General features: G+C 30.4%; 2 protein-coding genes across 3 annotated transcripts; one reads left to right on the top strand and one right to left on the bottom strand.

The window, feature by feature from the left end:
• The first annotated feature begins 516 nt into the window (after positions 1-516).
• On the top strand, positions 517-6,360 carry LOC109818449 (uncharacterized). 2 transcript variants are annotated; one of them, XM_020383922.3, is made up of 10 exons: positions 518-787; positions 893-977; positions 2,096-2,233; positions 2,325-2,384; positions 2,682-2,808; positions 3,127-3,917; positions 3,995-4,058; positions 4,348-4,487; positions 4,582-4,899; positions 5,366-6,359. In XM_020383922.3, exons 1-10 carry the CDS (start codon positions 759-761, stop codon positions 5,939-5,941), a joined length of 2,328 nt encoding a protein of 775 aa, XP_020239511.1. In that variant the 5' UTR covers positions 518-758; the 3' UTR covers positions 5,942-6,359. The 2 variants fall into 2 exon arrangements, with proteins under 2 accessions (XP_020239510.1, XP_020239511.1); XM_020383921.3 differs by having other exon boundaries at positions 517-787; positions 2,325-2,808; positions 5,366-6,360.
• An 8,922-nt stretch (positions 6,361-15,282) lies between these two features.
• On the bottom strand, positions 15,283-18,912 carry LOC109818440 (senescence-specific cysteine protease SAG39). Its single transcript, XM_083062278.1, has 2 exons — positions 17,284-18,912; positions 15,283-17,182 (listed from the first exon to the last, which is right to left on the bottom strand). Exons 1-2 carry the CDS (start codon positions 17,717-17,719, stop codon positions 16,494-16,496), a joined length of 1,125 nt encoding a protein of 374 aa, XP_082918404.1. The 5' UTR covers positions 17,720-18,912; the 3' UTR covers positions 15,283-16,493.
• Between the last annotated feature and the right edge of the window lie 4,704 nt (positions 18,913-23,616).

Raw genomic sequence — 23,616 nt, 5'->3', positions numbered from 1 at the left:
TATATTAAAGGAGAGATATTTTAAAAAAAATATCATTAAATAATATAAAAATAATTAAATTTGGTTATATTTAAGAACAATAAATATATATATTTTTTCTTTATAATGGAGAGTAGAAATAGTATATTTTTTTAAACACATTCTTTCATTGATTAAAATTTATCAAAATATACAAAACTTGATAGATTTCATATCATGTTTAATAATTCTCTCTTATAATTTATAATTTATAATAAATTTTAACCAATAAAAATTAATGTATTAAAAAGAGTGTGCTACTAATACTCTTTTTTACTAAATTTAACAATTATAGTATCACTTAATAGATATAAATTAATCATTAATTATCAATTTTAGAATACAGCATGTTTATATAAATATTCACGCAACCAAAAGAAGCAAAAAAGTTAACTCAGTCGGTGACTTTATATAAAAAATTTAATACTTATATTAATATCCTGGATTAAAATAAAGTGCCTAATAAATGCTTGCGAGCGATTTACTCCCTTTAATAAAGCAGCTTTTTCTGATTGGTTAATGCAGGACAGGTGCAGCGAAAGGCGAACGCAGGGGAACGTGTCCCCTCCCCACTCTAAACGCGCACAGAAACGGCGTCGTTGCATGGCGTTTTGGTGTTGACGTGCGTCAACCCACTATTATAAATATACCTTGCTCCTCCTTCCTTCACTCCTCACAACTCACAGTAACATTGCTTCTCTTGATTTCTTCTCCAAAAACGCTCCGTTTTGCGGTTCCCCATGTTTCATTCATCTCCCAGCTCTTCCAAGTGACTATGCTTCGTTTTCCTCTCTCTCTCTCTATAATTCTCTAACCTTTTTCAATTCTCTGCGTTGTTAAAACTTAAAACACTGTCGTTTTGTTCCTTTTGCAGAAGAATGGCGTCGTCTATGGACGTTGACAAGGTCGAGATTCCGCCACCAGTGAACGACGCGCCCAAATCGAAGAAGCAGAAAGAGGCATACACCTCAGCGTCCTCTTTATTTTGTTTTATTTTATTTTTTTGTTATTTTGCTCATGCTGGTTTCTTACTGAACTTTTGATTTTTTTAATTTTAATTTTTTGTTTTCGGTTGATGCTTTTTTTTAATTATTTTTTTAAATAAAACTTTAAATGCGCTTGCTTTTTTTGGTTTTTTTCAAGTGTCGTCGTGGCATGCATTTCGAGGAGTCCGAGGTTTCTCGGTTTGCGTGCTACGAGCTTAGTTTGTTGGTCTTGGGTTTCAGGAGAGGGATTGGCGTTGGTCGGAAATTCTCTGAGAAGAGGACGTTTATTGACTGCAACATTGTAAACTGTGTGTGTTTGTGTTTTTTTTTTTGAGAAATGGAAGTGTTTTTTTTTTTAAACAAAAACAAAATTATTTTATACTATCATTTTGATGCATTAATTTCGGGTTTCTTTGATTATTAAGTTACCAGTTTTGGGATTTTTTATTACATTGATTATTGGGAATGTAGCAAAGATCGGATATCACTGTAGTCGTGATCATGTCTTTTTTTAGTCACGTGTCGGAAAAACAAAAAACTGCATGGATTTTTACAGAATTATGCTATTGTTGGGCGGAGTCAAGTGATTGGGTGCTCAACAATTCAAGAATTAACCGGCATGCAAAAATATTTTTACATAAAAAAGTTTTTTTTTTTCTTCTAGAATTTTTGTTTCTCTCTTTTCTTTTTTGTCTGAAATTTTACTGATATATTATAACATGCAGAGCTATGTGTAGGGTTGTTTTCAGTTGGTAACACTCAGCACCACTTAAGACACTAATGCTTTGTTAATATTTTGTGATTGGTATTCCTAATCATGTTGTTTCTTCTCCAGTTGCTGATGAATATTTTTTTTCTTCATCATAAATTATGAACAGTACTTCCTTATTTCTTAATTTAAACTGTGAGATATTCAAATTGACTGAATTTACTGGATTATCATTATGTCCTTGACATGCATGCTTTTACCTTTGAACTAATTTTCCTTGCTTTCTTGTTTTTTTTCTAAGATTCAATGATCAATGATGCCTCTATGAGCTTTATGTTTTTCTTACTGAAACAAATAAATTAATCGTATTTTACTATTGTAGGTCATGCATGAAGGTATCAACGTAGACAATGACGATAACTCTGCAAAGGTAGCATTAAAAGGTGATATTGTTGTCAAAAGTGAGAAAGGGAAGGCGATTGAACTCATTCAGGAAGGTTACGGCGATAGTCAAACTATGGTATATGATTTATTTTTTTCTTGCAGATGGTTGATGTCATCTTTTTCAACATGATAAGCAACAGTAACATTTTGCTTGAAATCTTTTTCAGCTGGTGTTTGATGATCTATTTCTTCCATGCGGAAAGGCTAAATCCGGATCAGAAAGCAAGGTCAAGTCTTCCAATAGCGGTGCTAAAGAAACCCATAATTTGATCATCAAATTCGATGAACATGATTCTGATGAGTCTTCTGATAATTTAAGTGATGAAGATGCAATATCGAACATTTCTGATTTGTTTTGGGACGATAACGTCGAAATGGAAGTAGATAATTATAATTCTATTCTACAAAAGCAATTTGACCGTGTGGATTTACCTGCAGGAATTGAGGCTCCCATTCCTTGGATGGCAGACCTTAATATCAGTTCAAAAGCGACTAACAATGTTTCATTGTCTCCTTTGTCTCAGACTAAGGCTGGTGCCAATAACTCTCCTGTGTCGACTAAGTCATCTCAGCCTCCACTTTTGCCATTTAAGATTCCTAAGACTGAAATAGAAGAACCTTCTAAGCCTTCAACACAAGGACCTTCTGCAGGTATATTCTTCTAGTTCCAAAATAACTATTATTATCTATTAAGCTTATAATTAAACACCCTTCTAGAATGGAGGCATCTTTTCCTCTAAGACTTTCTCAAACTTTCTAGAGTATGAGCCAGTTTGAATACAATTTAGCAGTGTTTTTGAAAAAAAATTTATCAGAAAAAACATTTTATTTTTGGTAGAATTTTTTTTAAATATTCTTCTAAACTTATTATATACTCACAGAAAGGATCAAATGCCTTACAATTCAGGGAAGTAAGTTAAAGTTGGCATTTGGAATGGGGTCATCTAAATCTAATTTGTTAATTTTCAGGGCCTCCTGAGATTAAAATGCTGCCCAAGCCCTACTTTCCTTTGAACTGGTCTAATTTGGGGCCCAGGAAAGTGCCGCATGTAGGCCAGGCACTTCATATGGCACATTTGCAAAATTTAAAGGAATCTTCTGGAAGTACTTCAAGTTTGCGTAATCATTCACTTTTTGCTGGACCTTCATCTGGAAGTACTATAAGTTTGCAGAATCGTTCACGTTTTGCTGGACCTACATTTGGTTTTCCGGTTCCGGGAGGTGCAAGTGCCAATGTTTTGGGAATGAAGAATTCTTTTCCTTTTCAGCCATTTCCTACTCCCAGTCATTCATGTAATCCAATTCGTTATGGTTTTGGTCCTCATTATGCCCCTCCTCAAAACTTGTTTCCTACTCATGGTTATTCACCGGATCCAATATCTTATGCTTTTGGTCCTTACTCATCTCCTCAGAATTTGTTTCCTGCTCATGGTTTTACACCTGAGCCAATACCGTTTGCTTTTGGTACTTATTCCTCTCATCGGAATATGTTTCCTACTCACAGTTCCTATGGTTTTGGTCCTAATTACCCCGCTCCTCAGAATTTGTTTCATGCCCCTCGTGTGCAATTGTTTCCTAACGTTTGGGTTCCAAATACTTTGTATAATAGCACTAATGGGACTGCCAGTAGTGCTAATGCTGCTCCAATATCTGACGAAGCCAGATATGAAATTCTCAAGAAATTCCAAAACTTTAAGCAGTTTGACATCGTCCAGAATGGGTCGGACCATTTTTATGTTCATAACGTTAACGTGAATCAGGTAACCTTTCAATTGCTCTTCTTTTTCAGTCTTAATCTTAATTATTTATGTTTACTGTATATTTATTTCCTGAACAGCCTTCAAACCAATGGGCAAAGCGTATTATGGAGGAGTGGAAAATGTTGGAGAAGAATTTACCGGGTGAGAGTTAGTTTCTTTATTATCTCGATCACTTTTTGAATTTGTACTGTATGATTGTCTCCATTGTTGTTATCAATATGCCAATGTCAAACCATTGGAATAGCTGCATAACTTTTAATATATATCCTTATGAAACAGTGCTTTATAATTGTTTCCCTTCGTGGAAATGGCTGTAATTAAATTATGTTTTGAATATCATAATGAGCAATGTGTCAGCGCCACAGGGTTTTGGTGCAATTAATTAATCCCTTGATGTTGTTGATTTGACACTATATTTTATCTTGATCAGACACAATTTTTGTTCGAGTCTTCGAATCCAGGCTAGATCTTTTGAGGGCTGTTATAATAGGTGCTGAAGGAACCCCATATCATGATGGCATTTTCTTCTTTGATATCAAGTTTCCTAATGCATACCCAAATGTGCCACCGGTATGCGGTTGAGGATACTGTATCTAACTTGCACATTATTTTCATGTTCACTTTTATTTTCAAAGTCTAACTCAAGGAACATTTTTCAATGCAGTTGGTCCACTACCGTTCTTGTGGGCTCAAATTAAACCCTAACTTGTACCACTGCGGCAAAGTTTGCCTCAGTCTTCTTGGCACTTGGAGTGGTGCAGCAGTGACTGAGAGATGGATTCCAAATGTTTCAACAATTTTGCAGGTTCTGGTTTCGATTCAGGGTCTGATCTTGACTCCAGAGCCTTACTATAATGAGCCTGGGGTTCAAGTGGTCCAGAGTGGTACAAAAGCTGGTGAGATTTGTTCCCTGAGGTACAATGAGGACACATTCCTCTTATCTCTGAAGTCCATGGTGTATATCATGAGAAACCCTCCAAAGGTTTGATTCTTTAACTGTCTCTCGTTTCGTTTCTGTATATATTAAACTAGGTATATTGTCAGAAAAAACTATATTTATTTGGTTAAATCACTTCATTGCAAATTCATCATCAACATATATTACATATATATCAAATATCAATTCAACATCATACATTCATACCCATGTCACTTATTCTTTAAAATTACATGCTAAATGTTTTTTATCATCTACGTGTTACCACTCTCTCAGTGACCTTATCTTCTCCCTTCCTCTCATGTTTTTCTCCTGGTATAGGGTTAGGGTTTAGTGTCTAGGGTTTTTAACTTATAGATCTTTGGATATATATATGAAGAGTAAATAAGAAGTGAGGAGTTTTTTTTTTTTTTTTTTTTTTTTGTGTGTATATATATGTTTGTGAATTGTTGGTTTACTCGTATAACTTTTGTTTCTTGGGTTAAAAAATTGACCATATTTTTGGTTTCAGAATTTCGAGGATTTCGTTGCTGGCCACTTCTGCACCCGAGCTCAGGAAATTATTTTGGCATGCAAAGCGTACATAGCTGGTGCTAAAGTTGGCTGTTTTGTGAAAGGAGGGGTGCAGAATCTTGATCAAGGTAACAAGAGCTGTTCAATCATGTTCAAGAGATCCTTAGCTGCATATGTGAATTTGCTTGTTAATGAGTTTACAAAAGCTGGAGCCAAGGACTGTGCCAAGATCACTCTATCACAAGCAGCGGAAAATCCGTTGCGTGATATTCAAATGAATGAGGCTGCTCCTACTGCTGCTCCTCCTGCAACGGTTTCATCAGCTAATGAGGCTACTGCTGCTACAATTGTAGCTGATGCGTCTGTTGCTGCTACGGTTTTAGCTGATAATGCTGCTGCAGCGCCAGCTGAGTGGAGTGCTGCTTTTTCTGCTAAGTGGGATGCTACTATTTTAGCAGCTGCGGGGGGTGCTGCAATTTCTGGCGAGGATGATGATTCATCTTCAAGTTCGTCTGATGGTGCTGCAAGTTCAAGTGATGACTATGATCGAGTTTCTGAATATGCCGCCTATTGAGACTTGATCAAGACTTCTTAGTTTAATATAGTTTTTATTAAGCTGATAGCAAGTTTAATTTATGTTTTTATGTTTTATGTTGAACTCTTTACAAACTATATTATATCCATGAATAATCTGTGTTCATAATGTGGATATTTGATATAGTTGTTGCAGACGAGTGTTTAATGCATTGCTGGAATTGCATAAGGTTTCTTTTCAATTTATTCTCTGGCTTATGAGTTTCCTTGCTTATTTATTGCGCTTATATTGGGGTACCCGCATATGGAATGGACTTGTTGTTTATTATTGTTCTAATAGTCATTTGGTGCAATGCATAATAGACTAGTAGTTTTTGTTTGAAGATTTTAATTATTAACACTTTATTGTTGAATCGGGTGCAATGGCTATCACAATCTTTACCATAAAGAAATGTTCAGAAGGTGCACCAAAGCATCTGCCCTTGCTTTGAAATTTTCATGGGTGATATAATATCATTTTTCTAAAATAGATGTTGATTTATAGCTGGTTGGTAACTGTTTTGAAAAGTTTACTTATATAAAATTATCTTTTACCTTTAAAAACAGCTTTTAAAACTTATTTTACAAAATAACATTGAAAAAAATTTAGTTTTTTAATTAATTTTTTTTTATATATTTTGAAGGAAATTAGCTTTAATTTAATTCTTCAATGATCGAAATGGGTAATTATTCAAACTTTCAAGTCTATGGTTTCTAACAGCGGGTGTAATTTATTATTTTGTTCAAATAAAAAGCAGTATACTTTGTTCAATAGTTTAAGTAAATTTGTTGAATTTTTCATAATTATTATAAAAGTCATATTAATGATTATTTCAAATTGGTTGTTTGTATAAGATTCTTTACATTAACAATACTAGCTAGAAATTAAACTTGTTTTTAAATAAGTTGTGGAACTCAACTCGTTAAAAAGAAAAAGTTATGGAACTCAAACTTTTGATTTTAAGATTAATAAATGCAACTTTTAATATAATTATTGTATTTTATATGAAATTACTTTATTTTAATTTTTAAATTAATAAATTATGTAAATTTTATGAAAATTTATTTATGTTATTGGCCTAAGAAGCTTCCTTAAAGGCCAAGATTGAACAATTTTAATTAAATATGTTTATTTAAAGTTATGAGCATGTTTTGTTATACAGAAATAGGGCTAAACTGTGTACTAAAGATAAAAGAAGAATGAAGCACTTTTTTTTATGTTTTTATTTTTTACATGATGCTTGTTTTTGAGAAATTAGACCACTTTTTTATTTTATATTTTTTTTTATCTTTTATTTATTTATTTACTATTTCTGCCTTTCTTGGTTCGGCCATAAATCATGATTGGTGATTATTTCCTTCGCTTGGTTCTTCTTTTTTCTCACTCTCTTTCCACAAACTTAAGTTTTTGTCGCTCACAAACTATACAACTTTGTTTTATGATTTTTTTTTTTTTTTATGGTTATATATGTGTATGAAAGGTCTTGTGAAATGAGGAAGTGAAAGGAAACTAAAGAAATCAAAGATTTGAATTAATTTTAAAAGGAAAAAAAAAAGAGAGTAAGGTGGCATATTCAGAACAATCCGTCTGTACACATATTCGCTACAATCAATAGTGCTCATCAACTAACAACTTCCTTCTTCTCATATTCATGCTGCAGTATGTGAGACTATCAAGAAGCTTCTTCAAAGAGAGTAGATCGTTCATATTAATCACATTCTTCGAAAAGGGAATGTGTGTGTTGATACATTATTATAGTCAAGATGGGGTCTTCCCAAATTGGATCTCTTTTCAAGTCTTAGAGGCTCCTTCGCCCTACTTGGGTTTGGCTCTGCATGCAAATGCAATAGGGACTAGTTATTTACGTTTGTAATTTTCTTGTTTGTTTTTGCTTTCATTATCTCCAATTACCAAAAAAAAAAAAAAAAAAAGACCTGTGAAATTTGAAATTTTCAGGAGTTTCGGATGGCATAATTTTTTTTTTCGTGGTAGAGTAGAGAGATTTTTTTTTTTTTTTTTTTGGTTTGTCCCTGGAGTATCCACCGCCGACAGCAGTGACTAATCTCCTCGCTAGGTTGGAGGCACCTCAAAGGGTGGGATAGTTGGCCCCAAGATTTAACGCGGTTGCATACACAAGGCAGGATTCGAACCCCTGACCTTGCTTAAGCGTGGGTCAACCCCTATCGCTGAACCACACGCTCGGGGTTTGGTAGAGTAGAGAGATGAAAGAGCGTGCAAGAAAAGGAAAAAAAAACAATTGATAGGTAAAACTGTAATTTATACAGTAATCATAGAATCTTGAATATATTATGACAAATGCAAGAAAAAGTGAAGAGTATGTTAGTAATGCATTAATGGAGTAGGAAAAATCTGCAAACTTTATATTTTCTTTTTACTAAACTATGCTTTTGTTCTTTGTAAAATTTGTGATTTTTTCTTTCGGTATAATAAGAAACGTTACTGTAGTATATAAAAATGTTATTATAAATATAATATATATAATTATATATTTATTTGACATGACACTTAATTTTATTGTTAATTTTAAATTAAATTTAATAATATATTTCATGTGTTATTATAATATTTATTTATTTTTTAATAATATACTAACATATATATTGTATTTATTATTGAATAAAAGATTTTTAATGATAAATATTATATTATTATAAGATATATGTGACTATATGACAATTTTATTATAATATAAACTTTAAATTTTTATTATTTTAAAATGAGTTTTCTTTAAAAAACACTTTATTTAGATACATGTTCAATCTAAACGGTGGAGGATAGTAAACATGCATTATGGATTCATTAATTGCTCTCTTAGATTGTACAATGATGATGATGATCTTTGGAAGTGGAGGTAGGCAGTTGTCGCCTACTAATATACTTTGATAATATTTATGTGAAAATTTGATAAAGCAACAAATATTATTTGTATAGGTTTACTTAAAATTACTTTATTAAATAACTTATGTTTTAAATCAAATTTTAATGATCTAATCATTAAATTTAAAATTCTTAACATATAGATCAAGTCTGTAAATTTTTTTAAAAATTTAAAAATTATTTAATACTTTATTTTATTAATTTAAATTGACAGATAATTATAAAATTACTATAAATCTTATAATGTAATCATTATCTATGTACTACATACCTTACAGTAACAATTTTTTCATTCATTTTAAACCCACTTCCAAGTGGCAATATAGTTCAATACATTTTGTAACTTGGTCTGTTTTTTTTATGATTGATCTAGACATCTAGTGGTTTTAATTAAAATTTATTGCGGAAGTAAGTTTATTTTTGTAAAAATTAATAACATTCAGTGAGTTTTTGGGTTAATATTGTTTGTGGGCTGAATGGGCTTTAATGAAGGGTTAATCTAAATGGACTAGGCTAATGGGAATGAGGAGACTCCTAAAAAATCCTCTAAATTCCTTCCCAACCCTAACAAGTCAGATTTCCCATAAACACCCACTTTCACTCTTTCTTTCCTTTTAAGTAAGAACTCAATATTTCAAGGTGTGATAGCTAAAAGCTCTCTCCCAAAGGCTACTTCATTCCCTTCTCAAGACCCTTTAATGATTCCAACGGAGTCATGCTGCTATTATATTCCCTCTTCTCTCCATATCCTTATATTTATGATTCAATGAAGGTTTCTTTAGTACCAAAATTCTGATATGAGATAGTTGTTATGGTTTGGTGTGTTCATTGGGAGTGACATATTCCTTGCCTTATTTAGCTTAGCAATAATTTGTCATGGTAGAATTTAGCCGAGGAAGGATACATCTTGCTGGCCGAATCTTGGAGGAACTTATCTTCTTAAATTGAAGACATTTTTTTTATTAGTTGACCAACGGTGTTAAAGTAAGAATATATAAGAATTCATTGTTGGGTTCCTATTAAAACTTAATAGACTCCCAGTTGAGTCTCTTGTTGTTAATGGCTGGAACCAATGAAAATGAAATCTTTGTGGTTGTTGATGGCATGAGATATCTTGCCTTCTTGAATGATTTTATTTATTGAGATGGATTATTGTCATTCTTAAATAATGTATAATTTTGGTTGCATATGGTAAATAGTGAAAAAATAACTCACAACGTCAATCTATTAAATAAGTTGTATTACAACTGATTTAATTGATGATGTGGTGACATTTTTGAATTTATGAAAAGATTTTTAAAATCAGATGAGTCACAACTATTTTAATATACTATATTTTGCACCAGTTAAAAAGTTAACTAATTTTGAATGTATTATATTAATTTGGTTAAAACATAGTTTTAAATGTGGTCTTTTGGAATTTATGGTAACATTTTAAAAATCAATTGAATCCGTTTTAATATACTATATTCTAAATTGATAAAAGTTTAAACAATTTTGAATGTAATATATTAAATCGATTAAAAGATATTCAATTTTAAATGTTTATGGTTTGAAGTTTAAACACAACAGGGCATCTAATATAACATCCTGATTTTTATAATAAAATAAATAAATAAATATTAGAATAATTAAATTATAATATAGAAAAATGTTTTATTAATAAAATAAGTGAGGTGATAAACTAGAGAGTATTGAGTTGGGCTTTGAGCTTAACCCAAATACTTATTAAAAGAAATAAAATAAAAGATATTAGGTTTAATATGAATCTTCAAAAAACTAAAAGCACTTGTAGAGGAAATCTAGAGGAGATCACTAAGGAAGGTGTGAAATAGAGGTTGAAGCTATGGCAAGCACGTTGAGCTGTAAGATTACCACTCTAGGCCTGGGGGAGCTAGATTGTCAAATCCATTTGCATATATCAAGGATAAGGATAGAGACGATCCCTAAGCCTTTTAGATTGATGAATTTAATTTTTGTAAAGACATATAAATAAATTGACAATTGACTATTATTTTTAGTCTGAATTCATGTTGTATTAACTTATTGGTGTTGAATTGAAGTAGTGATAGGTTAGGGTAATGTGTGCATAAATTAGAACTTTTATTTTGGTTGAATTTTTTTTTGCATGATTTGATGATGATGAATGGATATATGAGTGACAAACAAGTATTTGACTGATTGAATTTTGAATTAAAGTAAAAGGATGTGTATGGATATAACAAGGCCAAAGCAATATCACGTAAGTGCATCAACTGCTCGTCAGGAAAATTATCTCTGACAACTAGGGGATCAATCCTCCTTTCCTCAATCCTACTCAAGTGGTCAACTACCAAGTTCTCAGCACCACTCGTCTCTGATCTCAATGTGAAACTCTTGAAGAAAAAACATTTATCTAATCAACCTTAGTTTAGCATTGGGCTTCTTTAATAAGAATTTCAACGCTGCATGGTTAGAAAACACCATAATCCTAAAACCTAGCAAATAAGAACAAAATTTATCCAATACAAAAAATAGCTAAAAGCTTCTTTTAGTGGTCGTATAATTAGCTTGAGTTGCATCTTATGTCTGAGAGGCATAAACTAGAACATGAGAAAATTTTCTAACTCCCAAAGCTAAAACAACTCCAAAAGTAAAGTTGGATGCATTGCGCATGAGTTCAAAGGGAAGCTCCTAATTTGGTGGGTGAATAATAGGGTAAAGGTGAACCTTTTCTTCACCTTCTCAAAGGCCTCCTAACATGGTTGGTCAAAGACAAGTTCAACATTTTTCTATAAAAACTTGGACAGTGATAGTGCTATCTTGTTGAAGTCTTGGATGAACCTCTTGTAAAAATCTGCATGTCCAAGAAAAGAACAAACTTCCTACATAGATGCGAGATAAGGTAGAGAGACAATGACATCAATCTTAGTTTTATCAACCTCTATATATGCCCCTACTAGAGACTATAGGTGCCCAAAAGCTATACCTTATACTACCATAAAATGACATTTCAAATTTTAGCTCAAGGTTAGTTTCAACGCATGCACTTGTACAACATCCTAGATAAACTCTCTAAGAATTCATCAAATGAAAGACTATATATAGTGAAATCATCCATAAACACTTCCATCAAAGTCTCCAATAAATTTGAGAAAATACTCACCATACACCTCTGAAAGGTGCTTGAAGCGTTGCATAGGCCAAATGACATCTTGGAATAAGCAAATGTGCCAAAAGGACATGTGAATATGGTCTTGGGTTGGTCCTTTGGTGTAATGTTAATTTGCATGTAACTTGAGAATCCATCAAAAAACCAATAGTGGGATTTACCTACAAGCCTCTCCAACACTTAATCTATGAATGAAAGAGGAAAGTGATCCTTGCAAGTTGCCTGATTAAGTCTCCTATAATCTATGCACACTCGCCAACTATTTTACATTCTAGTTGGAACCAACTCATTGTTCTTCACTACAGTGATCCTAATTTTCTTAGCAACCATTTATATAGGACTAACCCACTAGCTATCAAAAATGAGATAAATAATTCCAATTGAAAGTAGTTTCATGATCTCGTTCTTCACCACATCTAGAATGGTAAGATTAAGTCATCTCTATGGCTATTTCATAGGTTAGGACTCGTCTTCTAATAATATTTACTGCATATAAATAATATAACTAATCCCAAAAAGGTCAGCTAGAGTCCAACTAATGGTTTTCCTATGCTCTTTAAAAATCGGTAGCAATATCTCCTCCTAGTCAGATTGAAGGTTGCTAGCTATAATGACTTTGGTTATACTCTAGGTAAGCATACTTCAAATGTGTAGGTAAAAATTTAAACTCCAAAGAAGATGCTTGCATGATGAATGGTAAGGTGGAAGGTACAATGGATGATAAACCTACAATAACAACACTAATTCCTGCACATGTAGCATACGTAATTATATCACCACAAGTGTAATCCAAATCAACATAATTAGAAAAAAGTATAAAAATCAACATATTCATTTATGCCATCATCATCAAGTAAATCAAGAACACCTAACTAGAAAATAGAATGGTTTTTTGTAGGGTGTTTCATGGCCTCACACACGTTGAATAACACAATATTATCACCAAACTCCATGAAAAGAGTGTCTGCATGCACATCAATCTTGGTCCTAGTTGTCCTTAGAAATGGTCTCCCTAAAATCAAAGTAGTATGACTGGATGATTCATCCTCCATGTCTAAAATGTAGAAATTTGTAGGGAAGAATAAATCCTCGACTTTGACTAGTACATCTTCCACCACTTTGAATGGATGAACAATACTCCTATTTTCCAACTAAGTGACCATGCTTGTTGACATCAAATCAACAATTTCCATTGATCTAAAAACTGATGCATGCATGATATTAATAGAAGCACCAAGATCCAAGATAACATCAATGAAAATGCATTCTCCTGTGGTACAAATGACAGTGAAGGTGCCATGATTTTTACACTATGGTAGTAATTATGAAGAAATAAGTGTAAACACGTTATTTTTTTTTCTTTTGAAGTAATGCAGAACCATTTCTTCCCATCTTAATCATCTCATCCCCTTCAATTTTCTCTTGTTTGTGCACAAATCCTTAACACTACTAGAAAAATTAAAACTTGTGACGAAAATTTGTGACGGATAAAATGTCGTCACTAATAGTGACGACTTTTGTGACGAAAATTTTATTTTTGTGATAGACTACTTATTTTTAGAGTTTGTGACGGATTTTGTGACGGAAAAATTTCCGTCTCTAACAATCCCGTCACAAACGGGGTCACTAATAAAAAAAAAATTTGCGACGGATTTAGTGACGGATTTTGATTCCTCTCTAAATATTTCGTCACAAAAATCCGTCACAAAATTTAATGAATAATTTTGTGACGAATTCTGTGACGGAAAATTTTTAAAAATTGTATTCCGTCACAAATTTCGTCACAATCTGTGAGGGATTATGTATCCCTCTCAAAATAGAAAATTTTATTGTACAATTATTATATTTAAGAATTATGTATAAATAAAAAATATTTTGCTAAAAAAATAATTAAAAAATTATGAAACTAAAATATTTTTTTCATCAAAAGATTAAAAATTAAAACATAAGAAATGAATTAATTTAAATAATAAGTTGTCATTTTGAAGTATAAGAAATTAAAATATGAATTAGGAAAAAACTTTTAATTTAAAAATACTTATGAAATTATAAAAAGACAATATTATTTTACATTTTAACTAAAAAAGCTAAAAATAAATATATAAAAGTATATTTATAAATTATATATAATTATATATATATATATATATATATATATATGTATATATATATATATATATATATATATAATGGTTGACACTAGAAAATTCATTGTGCTTGATCATTTAATAAAAAGTACAATTAAGTCTATGAATAAATATATAAAAATATTATCATCATACTTTATAATACACTTAAATGGAATAATTTAATATATATTATATAATTAATAAAAGGTGAAAAAAAAATATATATAATTAATTATAAAGTGTATTATATATATTATATAATACACTTTATAATTAATACTTGTATATTAGGAAAAGAAAAGGTGAAAATAATATATATTATATAATTAATAAATCTGGAATAATTTAATTATTTTTATTTAAAAATTCGTAAAAATAAAAAATTAGGATTTTGTGACGAATTTTGAATCCTTCACAATTTGTGACGGATTCTGTGACGAAATATTTTTAAAAATTGTATTCCAACACAAATTCCGTCACAATTTGTGATGGATTACGTATCCCTCTCAAAATAGAAAATTTTATTGCACAATTATTATATTTAAGAATTATGTATAAATAAAAAATATTTTGCTAAAAAAATAATTAAAAATTTATGAAACTAAAATATTTTTTTCATCAAAAGATTAAAAATTAAAACATAAGAAATGAATTAATTTAAATAATAAGTTGTCATTTTGAAGTATAAGAAATTAAAATATGAATTAGGAAAAAACTTTTAATTTAAAAATACTTATGAAATTATAAAAAGACAATATTATTTTGCATTTTAACTAAAAAATCTAAAAATAAATATATAAAAGTATATTTATAAATTATATATAATTATATATAACTATATATATATATATATATATAATGGTTGACGCTAGAAAATTCATTGTGCTTGATCATTTAATAAAAAGTATAATTAAGTCTATCAATTATTAATTTTCAAATTCTATTTATGCATTACCGTTTCGGAGTCTATTGTCCTTTTCTTTTTGGTGGAGGATATCACATTGAACTCAGTCCGTATGTATTGGGTAGTTTGGTCCAATCAACATTATTTTTTCGTCTTAATTTTTGGATGACTTAATTATCAAAAGGTTTGATCTTTTTTTTTTTTTTTTTACTTTTTTGGAAAAATAACGCAAACAAATATAAGTTTAGTTTTTTTTTGAAAATTTTTACTTAAGTGGTGTTATGAGAGAAATAAATTTTAAAATATATTTTTCATTTAATTATTTATAAAAATACTTTTATATTCAAATATTTACTAAAAATATACTTTCAATTAAAATATATTTTAAAAATTTTGTTAATTCATTATAATTCATTCACTTGATTAAAAAGTGATAAAATATAATTAATTTTCAATTAATTTAATAAAATAAAAATTCTAAAATAAATTATATTATGATTTTAACTATGAATCTATTTTAAATTTTTTAATTTGATGTTTAATGATGTTTGATATTATTGTGAAAAAAATTGATATTCTTTCATATTTATATATATATTGTTAAATAAGTACTAAATTGATAAGGTAGCTCAGATGGATGGAGAAGGAGTGTTAAGGTTAGAATGAGTAGAAGATAAGGGGTTCGAATCTTACCATTATCAATTATCTGAAAATTAATAATTAATACTTGTAGATTAGAAAAAAAGTGAAAATAATATATATTGTATAAATCATAAATTTGGAATAATTTAATTTTTTTTATTTAAAAATTTGTAAAAATAAAAAATTAGGATTTTGTGACGGATTTTGAATCTCTCACAATTTGTGACGGTTTTTGAATCCCTCACAGTTTGTGATGGAAAATTTAGTAACGAATAAAATTTTCCGTCATTAAATATTTTGTGACGCCATTTTTTGTGACGACCCAAAATCCGTCACAAATTCCGTCACTAATAATTATGTGACGGATTTTCTTTAATTTTGTGAAGGATTTTTTTCCGTCTCTAATTTCCATTTTTATAGTAGTGTAAGTAACTTTACATATTTAGAAATATGTTGAATGACATTAAAGAGAAAAATGCTGACTTACACCTTCTTAAAGATCTCCAACAACTCACTATCTAGCTCAAATCTCTTTGGTTGAACTGTTTTGGATGGAAAAGGAAGTGGAATCTGTTTTTGTACAATTACTGCATCATTATTCGGTTCTACTATAATGGAATCATGTTTTGTATCACTATATTGTTGCACAACCTCTGCAACTTCAATATAATTAATATGCATGCAAGGTTAACAATTAACGTGTTATGTTAACAACCAACTAACTGTTAAGCTAAGATAAATGATCCTAAGATAAAAGAGCTTACAAGGTTAAAGACTTCCAAAAGAAGTAAATGAATCATTCCTCAAATAACTATGAAATTATATTTGTTAAAAATAAGGAAAAATTTCATTGCGTACAAGTACATGCACTAACAATGCAAAATAAATCAAATATGAAACGCAATTTATCATTGCAAGGTTTTCTACGTAGACAGCAGTTGGATAAGATGCATCCATGGCAATGCCACATAGACCTTCTTTGGCATCTATGCCTCGTTCCATCCTTATGTATCCTTCTTCACCCCATCTTGTGCCCCACGAATTCTTCACAATCCAATACTTAGTACCATCATCAGTACTACCATAACCAACAACCGTAACACCATGGTCTATTTTATTCCCACATTGTCCTGTGAAAACCCCGCTTGAGTAAAATTGGAAAGCAGAAACTCCAGCATCAATGGAAACTGACACAGGTTGGTTTGCAACAGCTTTTAGGAGTGCCTCCTCACTATTAGGAGGTACAATCTCATACCCCTTAATTTTTGCTGCAGGTGAAGCCTCATTGTTTTTGTCACAAGTTCCATTAACTCCAGTGTAGGGGTAGTTTGTCTCAGTGGTGATTCCACCATTTTTTATAATGAATTCAAATCCATCTTCCATAAGACCTCCATCACATCCATGATCCACTGTATCACAATCCACTAACTCTTGCTCTGATAGGGACACTAGCTTACCCGTAGTTATTTGGTGAATACCTTCTGTTGCAGCAACTGTTGAAAATGCCCAACAGCTACCTGTTTTGTAACCAAAATGTCATGTGATGTGAGTTTCAAAAGAGAAAATATATAAATAAATAGTACCACTTGTAATGTATGGTTTTCTTTGTGTTTCTTACCACATTTGCCTTGGTTCTTGATTCGAGTAACAGCTCCTTTCTGCCTCCAATCCATAGCAATAGGAATATCAGTAACGTTTTCATATTTGAATGGTGTTTGTGTTGTTATTCTCAGCCCAAGAGAGCTCTTGTATCCGTTGTGGGAAGCCTTGAATTCTTCATTGGTTAGGTCAGCAACGTGATTGATGCCAAGCCTGTAAGATTTTTTCCCAACATCATTGAAGGATTCAATGAATTCAACGTTGTCTTTGAATATGAGGAAACGTTTTTGCTTCTCTGCAGCATCTTTATATACTTTACCATATTTTTTCATCCACTGCTCGTGTCTTTGGGACATGGATGCATCATGGAGGTTGTTGGACATTGCATGGAAAGTACAAATCGAGAGAAGAAGCAGTAGAGCTAAAACGTGTTGCTTTAAGCCAATGGAAGCCATGCTTTTGTTAACTAGGACTAATGATTTTTTCTTTTACACACTGTCTCAAGGCTTTGCTTAATTGGTATAGCAGCCCTATTGAGGTTTGTGTTTGGAAATGTGTTAGTTGTTGGTATGCTTTGAAGGAAATGTTTTGAAAGGTATATATAGAAGTATTGTCACTTAAGAGAAATTATTTTGACCTTAATGAGAATGAAGTTGTTTTCTAGCTGAAGGATGACTCCTGTTTTGGTAAATTGCTTTTGTTTTAGAATCACTTGTGCATTAGAAAACAAAATAGAGGCTAACCAAAGGTGGGTCAGTTAAGTTTCCAATCCAAATGATAGAATATGACTAAATAACAAAAAAGAAGTACAACACTACAAAACAAAAAACAAGATGGCAGACATTACTAAATCTACGAGACAATCAAATAAACAAAACAAAAATAGATCTTCACTATTGTTCTGTGTTGAACAAACGATTGTTAACTTCGTATTTGGGATGCCACAAATTGTATCATTCTTTGGGTGAATTTTATAGTGGGCTTGCTAGGACTCGGCCACCATCATATGTGGTTCCATGAAATAATAGCCGGTCTTGCAAGTAAGTTGCTTCTTAGATATTATTTTATACTTCTTAACATATATTTAATTGTATAAGTGATTCTTAAAATTTGTCCATTACACATATAAGGCTTTCTATTAAGTTAGAGTTAAATCATTTATCATAATAATAATAATGTTTAGGGTTTATAAAATATAACAATGATATGAATTTATAAAAAAAATAAAATAATGAAAAAAACAATAAATTTTTCTTTAACTGATTTCTTAATTCTAAATTTTATTACGTTTTAATGTTTGCAAAAGTTATTTGAAAAAATAAAATTAATAAATGACTAGGCTATTTTAAAATAAATAAATAAATTATTGAAATATTTGTTTGTTAATGGTTTAATCTAATTAAAAAAATTAAAATTCATGATATATAATTATTTTTAGAGAATTAAGTACTTTTATCTTAATTATTTGTTTGTCCTTAGTATGAAATTTATATCCATTAACTATTAAGCCATTAAAAGAAGTTGCAAATTTAGATGGACCATAACTTATCTCTTTAATCATTTGATCATAAACTTGAGTTGTACTTACCTGTAAATGATTTCAAAGAGAAAAAATGTTTTTGAAATTATGTCAAGTGCAGAAAGACTAGAAATTTAAAGCTATGCAGAATATTCATGAATTTCTTATTTTCTTGTGAAATTTTTATTCTGATTCATATAGCAGTCAAAATTCAATTATACTAAATACAAAAGAGAGCACAAGCAATAAGCAAATTAAGCATACTTCTTCACCAATAACATAGTTAATAGAAGTGAGTTAAAATAAAATACTCATGATTGTAAAATAATCTAAAAAATAGCAAGTGAAACCAATAAGCAAACCTCAAATTAAGCACCAGGTTGAAATTGCCAACAGGATCATCCTCTAATACTTCTTTCTATTTTCAATTCACGGATTAGACTTGCTGAAAAGAGTAGACGAAATTTTAATGTGGGTGGTTGGCTCAAGAAAAGTGGAATACTAACGAGTGAGGGGAGGCTTTCTCTTTGGTTATCGCAAAAAGAGCAGATGAAATTTTAAAGTGGAATGAAATGCTTGTTCATGTTCACCTTCGTAATGGACCTTCTTCATCGCAAAATGCTTCTTCACCGCACCTTCGTGAGTTTGGGTTCTCCTTTCATGAAATTTGCACTTAGGGTTTGCGAGGTAAACCAAAAAAATGTGCTCACAAACGTCTTTATGCGAGGGAAACTAAAAAATTTAGACAAAATGAATAAGTAAATAATAATTTAATAAAAAAAAAATGAATAAAATCAGCAAAATTCACTTGGCACAATGACAGTCGCACAATTAGAGCTGTCAAAATGGGCTTGGCCCGGTGAGCCAACCCGGCTCACCACGGGTTCAAGCCAGGTTGGGTTAAAACAAATTTGAAAGTTTCAATGCGGGTCAAATTTGAATCTGGCTCACTAACAACCCGACTCACCCGGGTTGAACCCGTGGTGAGCCGGGTTGGCCCACCAACCCGTGATTAAATTTTTTTTTTGAAAAAATACAATAACTATTGGGTCATGGTGCAGTCCAACATGAGACAATAATAATTTAATGTTGGATTTGATTTGTAATTTTTATGATTTTGGATTATATTTGAAGTTTAAGATAATTTTGGATTATATTTGAAGTTTAAGATGATTTTGGATTATATTTATCTATTTGAGATTATTTAGATTTGATTTGATTGTATTTAAAATTATCATTTAATGTTTGGGATGAATGATTCATTTATGGATGTCTTAATTAAGAATCTGAGATTTTTAAAATAATTTTAAATTTTTGGGTTTTAGTTGTATATTAAGAAGAAGAAAAAAATAAAAAAATTATTTTTTTTAAAGGTGAGACAACCCGTTTAACCCACCAACCCGTGGTGGGTCGGGCCAGACTCGATTTTTTTGAGCTCACTGATAAATGAGCCGGGTTGGGTTGGCCCACCAAATGGCCAACCCGTGGTGGGCCGGGCCGGGTAACCCGTTTTGACAGCTCTATGCACAATTGACATTTACTTTGCCTATACAGTGCAACCAACTTGGATTGATGGAGGTGTCAAAATATCCCTTAATTATTTTTTTATTTTCATTAAAAAATATATTTTATAATTAAGTTAAAGATTTCATTAATATTATAAATGCTTAAATTGTACACAAGATAAAAAGAAAAGTTAACTTAAAATAAGATAAACATTATAAGAGTTTATATAAAGCATAGATAAACATTAAAATCCCGCTTTATATATAATAATTTGTAATTTTAGATCAAAAGTGACTACAATACAACACTTAGGAAGTAATAATTGGGAAGAAATTATTTTGTAATTTTTTTATCCGAATGATATGTTTTAACAAGTCAGCTCACATCGTTAATTAATATAAACAAATTCAAAGTATTTTCTGTTTTAATTAATTTTATTTTAAAATAGGCGATGTGAGATTTTGTGATATACAAAAATATAAGACTAAACTAATTAATAAACAATACGTTATTACTTTTTAAAAAAATATTAAATATTTAATTTATATAATTATTTAATACAAATTAATAACTTTCATTTAGATTATTTAAATGTATACATATATATCTTTTTGGGTATTCGTAGAAAATATTTCAAACAGCTAATTGTTGAATTATACTGTATATATTATTTGATGTTAGCAATACATTTTTAATTTCAATAACATACACCTTTATTACTTAAAGTGGCCTTCCCCATTAATTGTCTTGAATGCATGATATATATATATATATATATATATATATATATATATAAAGTAGATTTATATTTATCAATTATTTTTAATCCTTATAAGATTATCCTTTTTCAGTTTCAATTTTTATAATGTTTTTTTCTTCTTTAATGTTTAGTTGAAATAAGTTTTTTTTTCTAATTTTAGTTGTTAGTACGAATTTACATGAACTAACAATGAAAGAAAAATTATAATATTTAAGGAACTAAAATTAGAAAAATGCATATTTATAAGGACAAAAATAAATTAAAATATTTATAAGAACTATAATTGAGAAAACATGAACTTACACAGACTAAATTCATATCTAAATCAAAATGAACAAAAGTATTTTAAATTATCAAAATTAAGAAAACAAAACTTACACATTATAAACATATAAATTATATTTAACATTTATGATGATATATATGTGGGTTTTAAAAAAATATATGTATATATATGAGTGAAAATCCAGTTACATCAAGAGTAACTCTTAAAAGAATTACTTATTAATTAGTGTAATTACGTTATATATTAAATTTCTTATTTAATAAATTAAGTCTAAAAATTTGTGTATTTGATCTTTTAATCAATAAATTTGAATTTAATGGTTAGATTGTTGAAGTTCAATGAGTTTCATGAATTATTGAATACAATAATTCTATCAATAGACGTGTATGTATATATATATATATATATATATTGGACAAGATAAGAGGATAAGGAAAATAATCTTAAAGCAATTTGTGAGGGACTTTTTCTCTAAATTTGTGAGGGATTTAGTAGTAATTTGTGAGGGACTTGTGCTCTAAATTTGTGAGACATTTGCAAGGAACATATTCGTCTATTTGCGAGGGATTGGCGAAAAAATTTTTTCCTCCCTAATTTGCGAAGGATTTGCGAGGACTATACTTATAGCTCATTAGCGAGGGATTTGGACAAGGAAACTCCCTCGCTAGATGAAAAAATTAATTTTTAATTTTTTCTAACAATTTGGAGAGGGATTTGTGAGGCATTTGCAAGGACCAAAGTTTGTCGCTAGATAATTAACTTTAGTGAAGGATTTGCGAGGAGATAAAGGTTGGTCGCAAAATAATCACTATTTAGTAAGGGAATTTAGCGAAGGTTATAATTTCAAGCTATTTTCTCGCTAATTAGCGGGGGATTAGAGAGGAACACTGTCCTTCTCTAATCCCTCGCTAATTAGTGAGAAAATAGCTTGAAATTATATCCCGGCTAAATTTCCTCGCTAATCCGCGAAATTCTTGTAGTGTTTGTCTGGACCACAAGTCGTCAGCTTATCCAAAGCAAAGGGTGACTTGTCTCAACTGTCCAAGGAAGGGAAAATTATCAAGGAATTTTCCCAATCCTAAGAGGAGTTAGTGAGTGTTAGTGGGAGTGGTTTCCAAGCCAGTAAATAGAAGGCCTTGGAGAGGGTCTTTACTCTTTTTGGTGTTGAATCTTCAAAGTCCAACGACTTGATCCATGGAGTGTGTCTCATTTGTGGAGTTTAGTTGTCTTGTATGATTTTGGTGCTTGTGACACCTGCTAACCCTAAAACTATATTAAAGTACTCAACTGTAAATAACCACAATAGTCTTCAAGTTTAGTATTGTTCACAAGATTTACAACATATTATTAAATCAAAGGAATACTTTAGAGTTCTCAAATACAAACAAATCATATGTCTTAACATTAATCATAACTTGAAATAACAAGAAAATCTTATGTTATCCTCATTAGCATCACATTTTATCAGAGCTTACGCAACACCCCACAAGATTCATGCCTTTTCACCTACACCATCAACATGATAATCATTACCTACAACACACTAAACATGAAATAATGAAAAATAGAGGGGGGAGAGAAAAGTCTCACTCTAACATGTTTAGCATATACTTAATTTAAACAAGGTAACTTTATAATTCATAACAAACATCAATATATTTACATAGCTTCATTGTTCACAACATTCACATTAACACACTTGTACTCCACATTCCCAACACATTAAGTCATATAATCCTTTGATGATGCCTAAACAAATAAAAAAATAACTCAAAATCTCAATAGCTTTACTCGTGGCTTAAAGGTTTCGTCTCATGGTTTGCAGGCTTATACTCATGACTTGAAGGCTTATGCTCATAATACACATCATACTCAATTATTGAACACATATAATACTCATGACACATATCTCTTACTCATAATCTATATCTCATACTCAATTGTCACATACATCTCATAACATGTAAATGCCCAATTAATTATGTCATCCACTACACATGTCATAACATCAATCAATTCACATTCCTCATCATACTCTACTCTACACAACACCATAAACTAACAATTATAGCACAAAGACTCTCATCATGTATGCTTCATATATAAGACTTTATGCAACACTTTGTCTCATAGATTCAACTCATACTCATCTCATTCACTTAACACATCATCTTAATGTAAATCTCATGCATACACATCATCATCGTCTCATTCTCATTTCAAACATTATCATCATTTCACATCTCATTGTTAATAATAAGAAACCCCCTTAGTTATATAA

This window comes from Cajanus cajan, chromosome 8, assembly GCF_000230855.2.
Source record: "Cajanus cajan strain Asha chromosome 8, NIPB_CcT2T_4, whole genome shotgun sequence".
NCBI lineage: Eukaryota > Viridiplantae > Streptophyta > Magnoliopsida > Fabales > Fabaceae > Cajanus > Cajanus cajan.
This window is presented reverse-complemented; position numbering and strand designations above follow the sequence as displayed.

Excerpts from the sequence above, each read along its gene's own strand:
- LOC109818440 (XM_083062278.1), bottom strand. The coding sequence starts at position 17,719 with ATGGCTTCCATTGGCTTAAAGCAACACGTTTTAGCTCTACTGCTTCTT. Across the intron at positions 17,183-17,283 it reads CAAGAACCAAGGCAAATGTG|GTAGCTGTTGGGCATTTTCA; the intron begins GTAAGAAACACA and ends GTTACAAAACAG.
- LOC109818449 (XM_020383921.3), top strand. The coding sequence starts at position 759 with ATGTTTCATTCATCTCCCAGCTCTTCCAA. Across the intron at positions 3,918-3,994 it reads ATAACGTTAACGTGAATCAG|CCTTCAAACCAATGGGCAAA; the intron begins GTAACCTTTCAA and ends TTTCCTGAACAG. Across the intron at positions 4,059-4,347 it reads GTTGGAGAAGAATTTACCGG|ACACAATTTTTGTTCGAGTC; the intron begins GTGAGAGTTAGT and ends TATCTTGATCAG.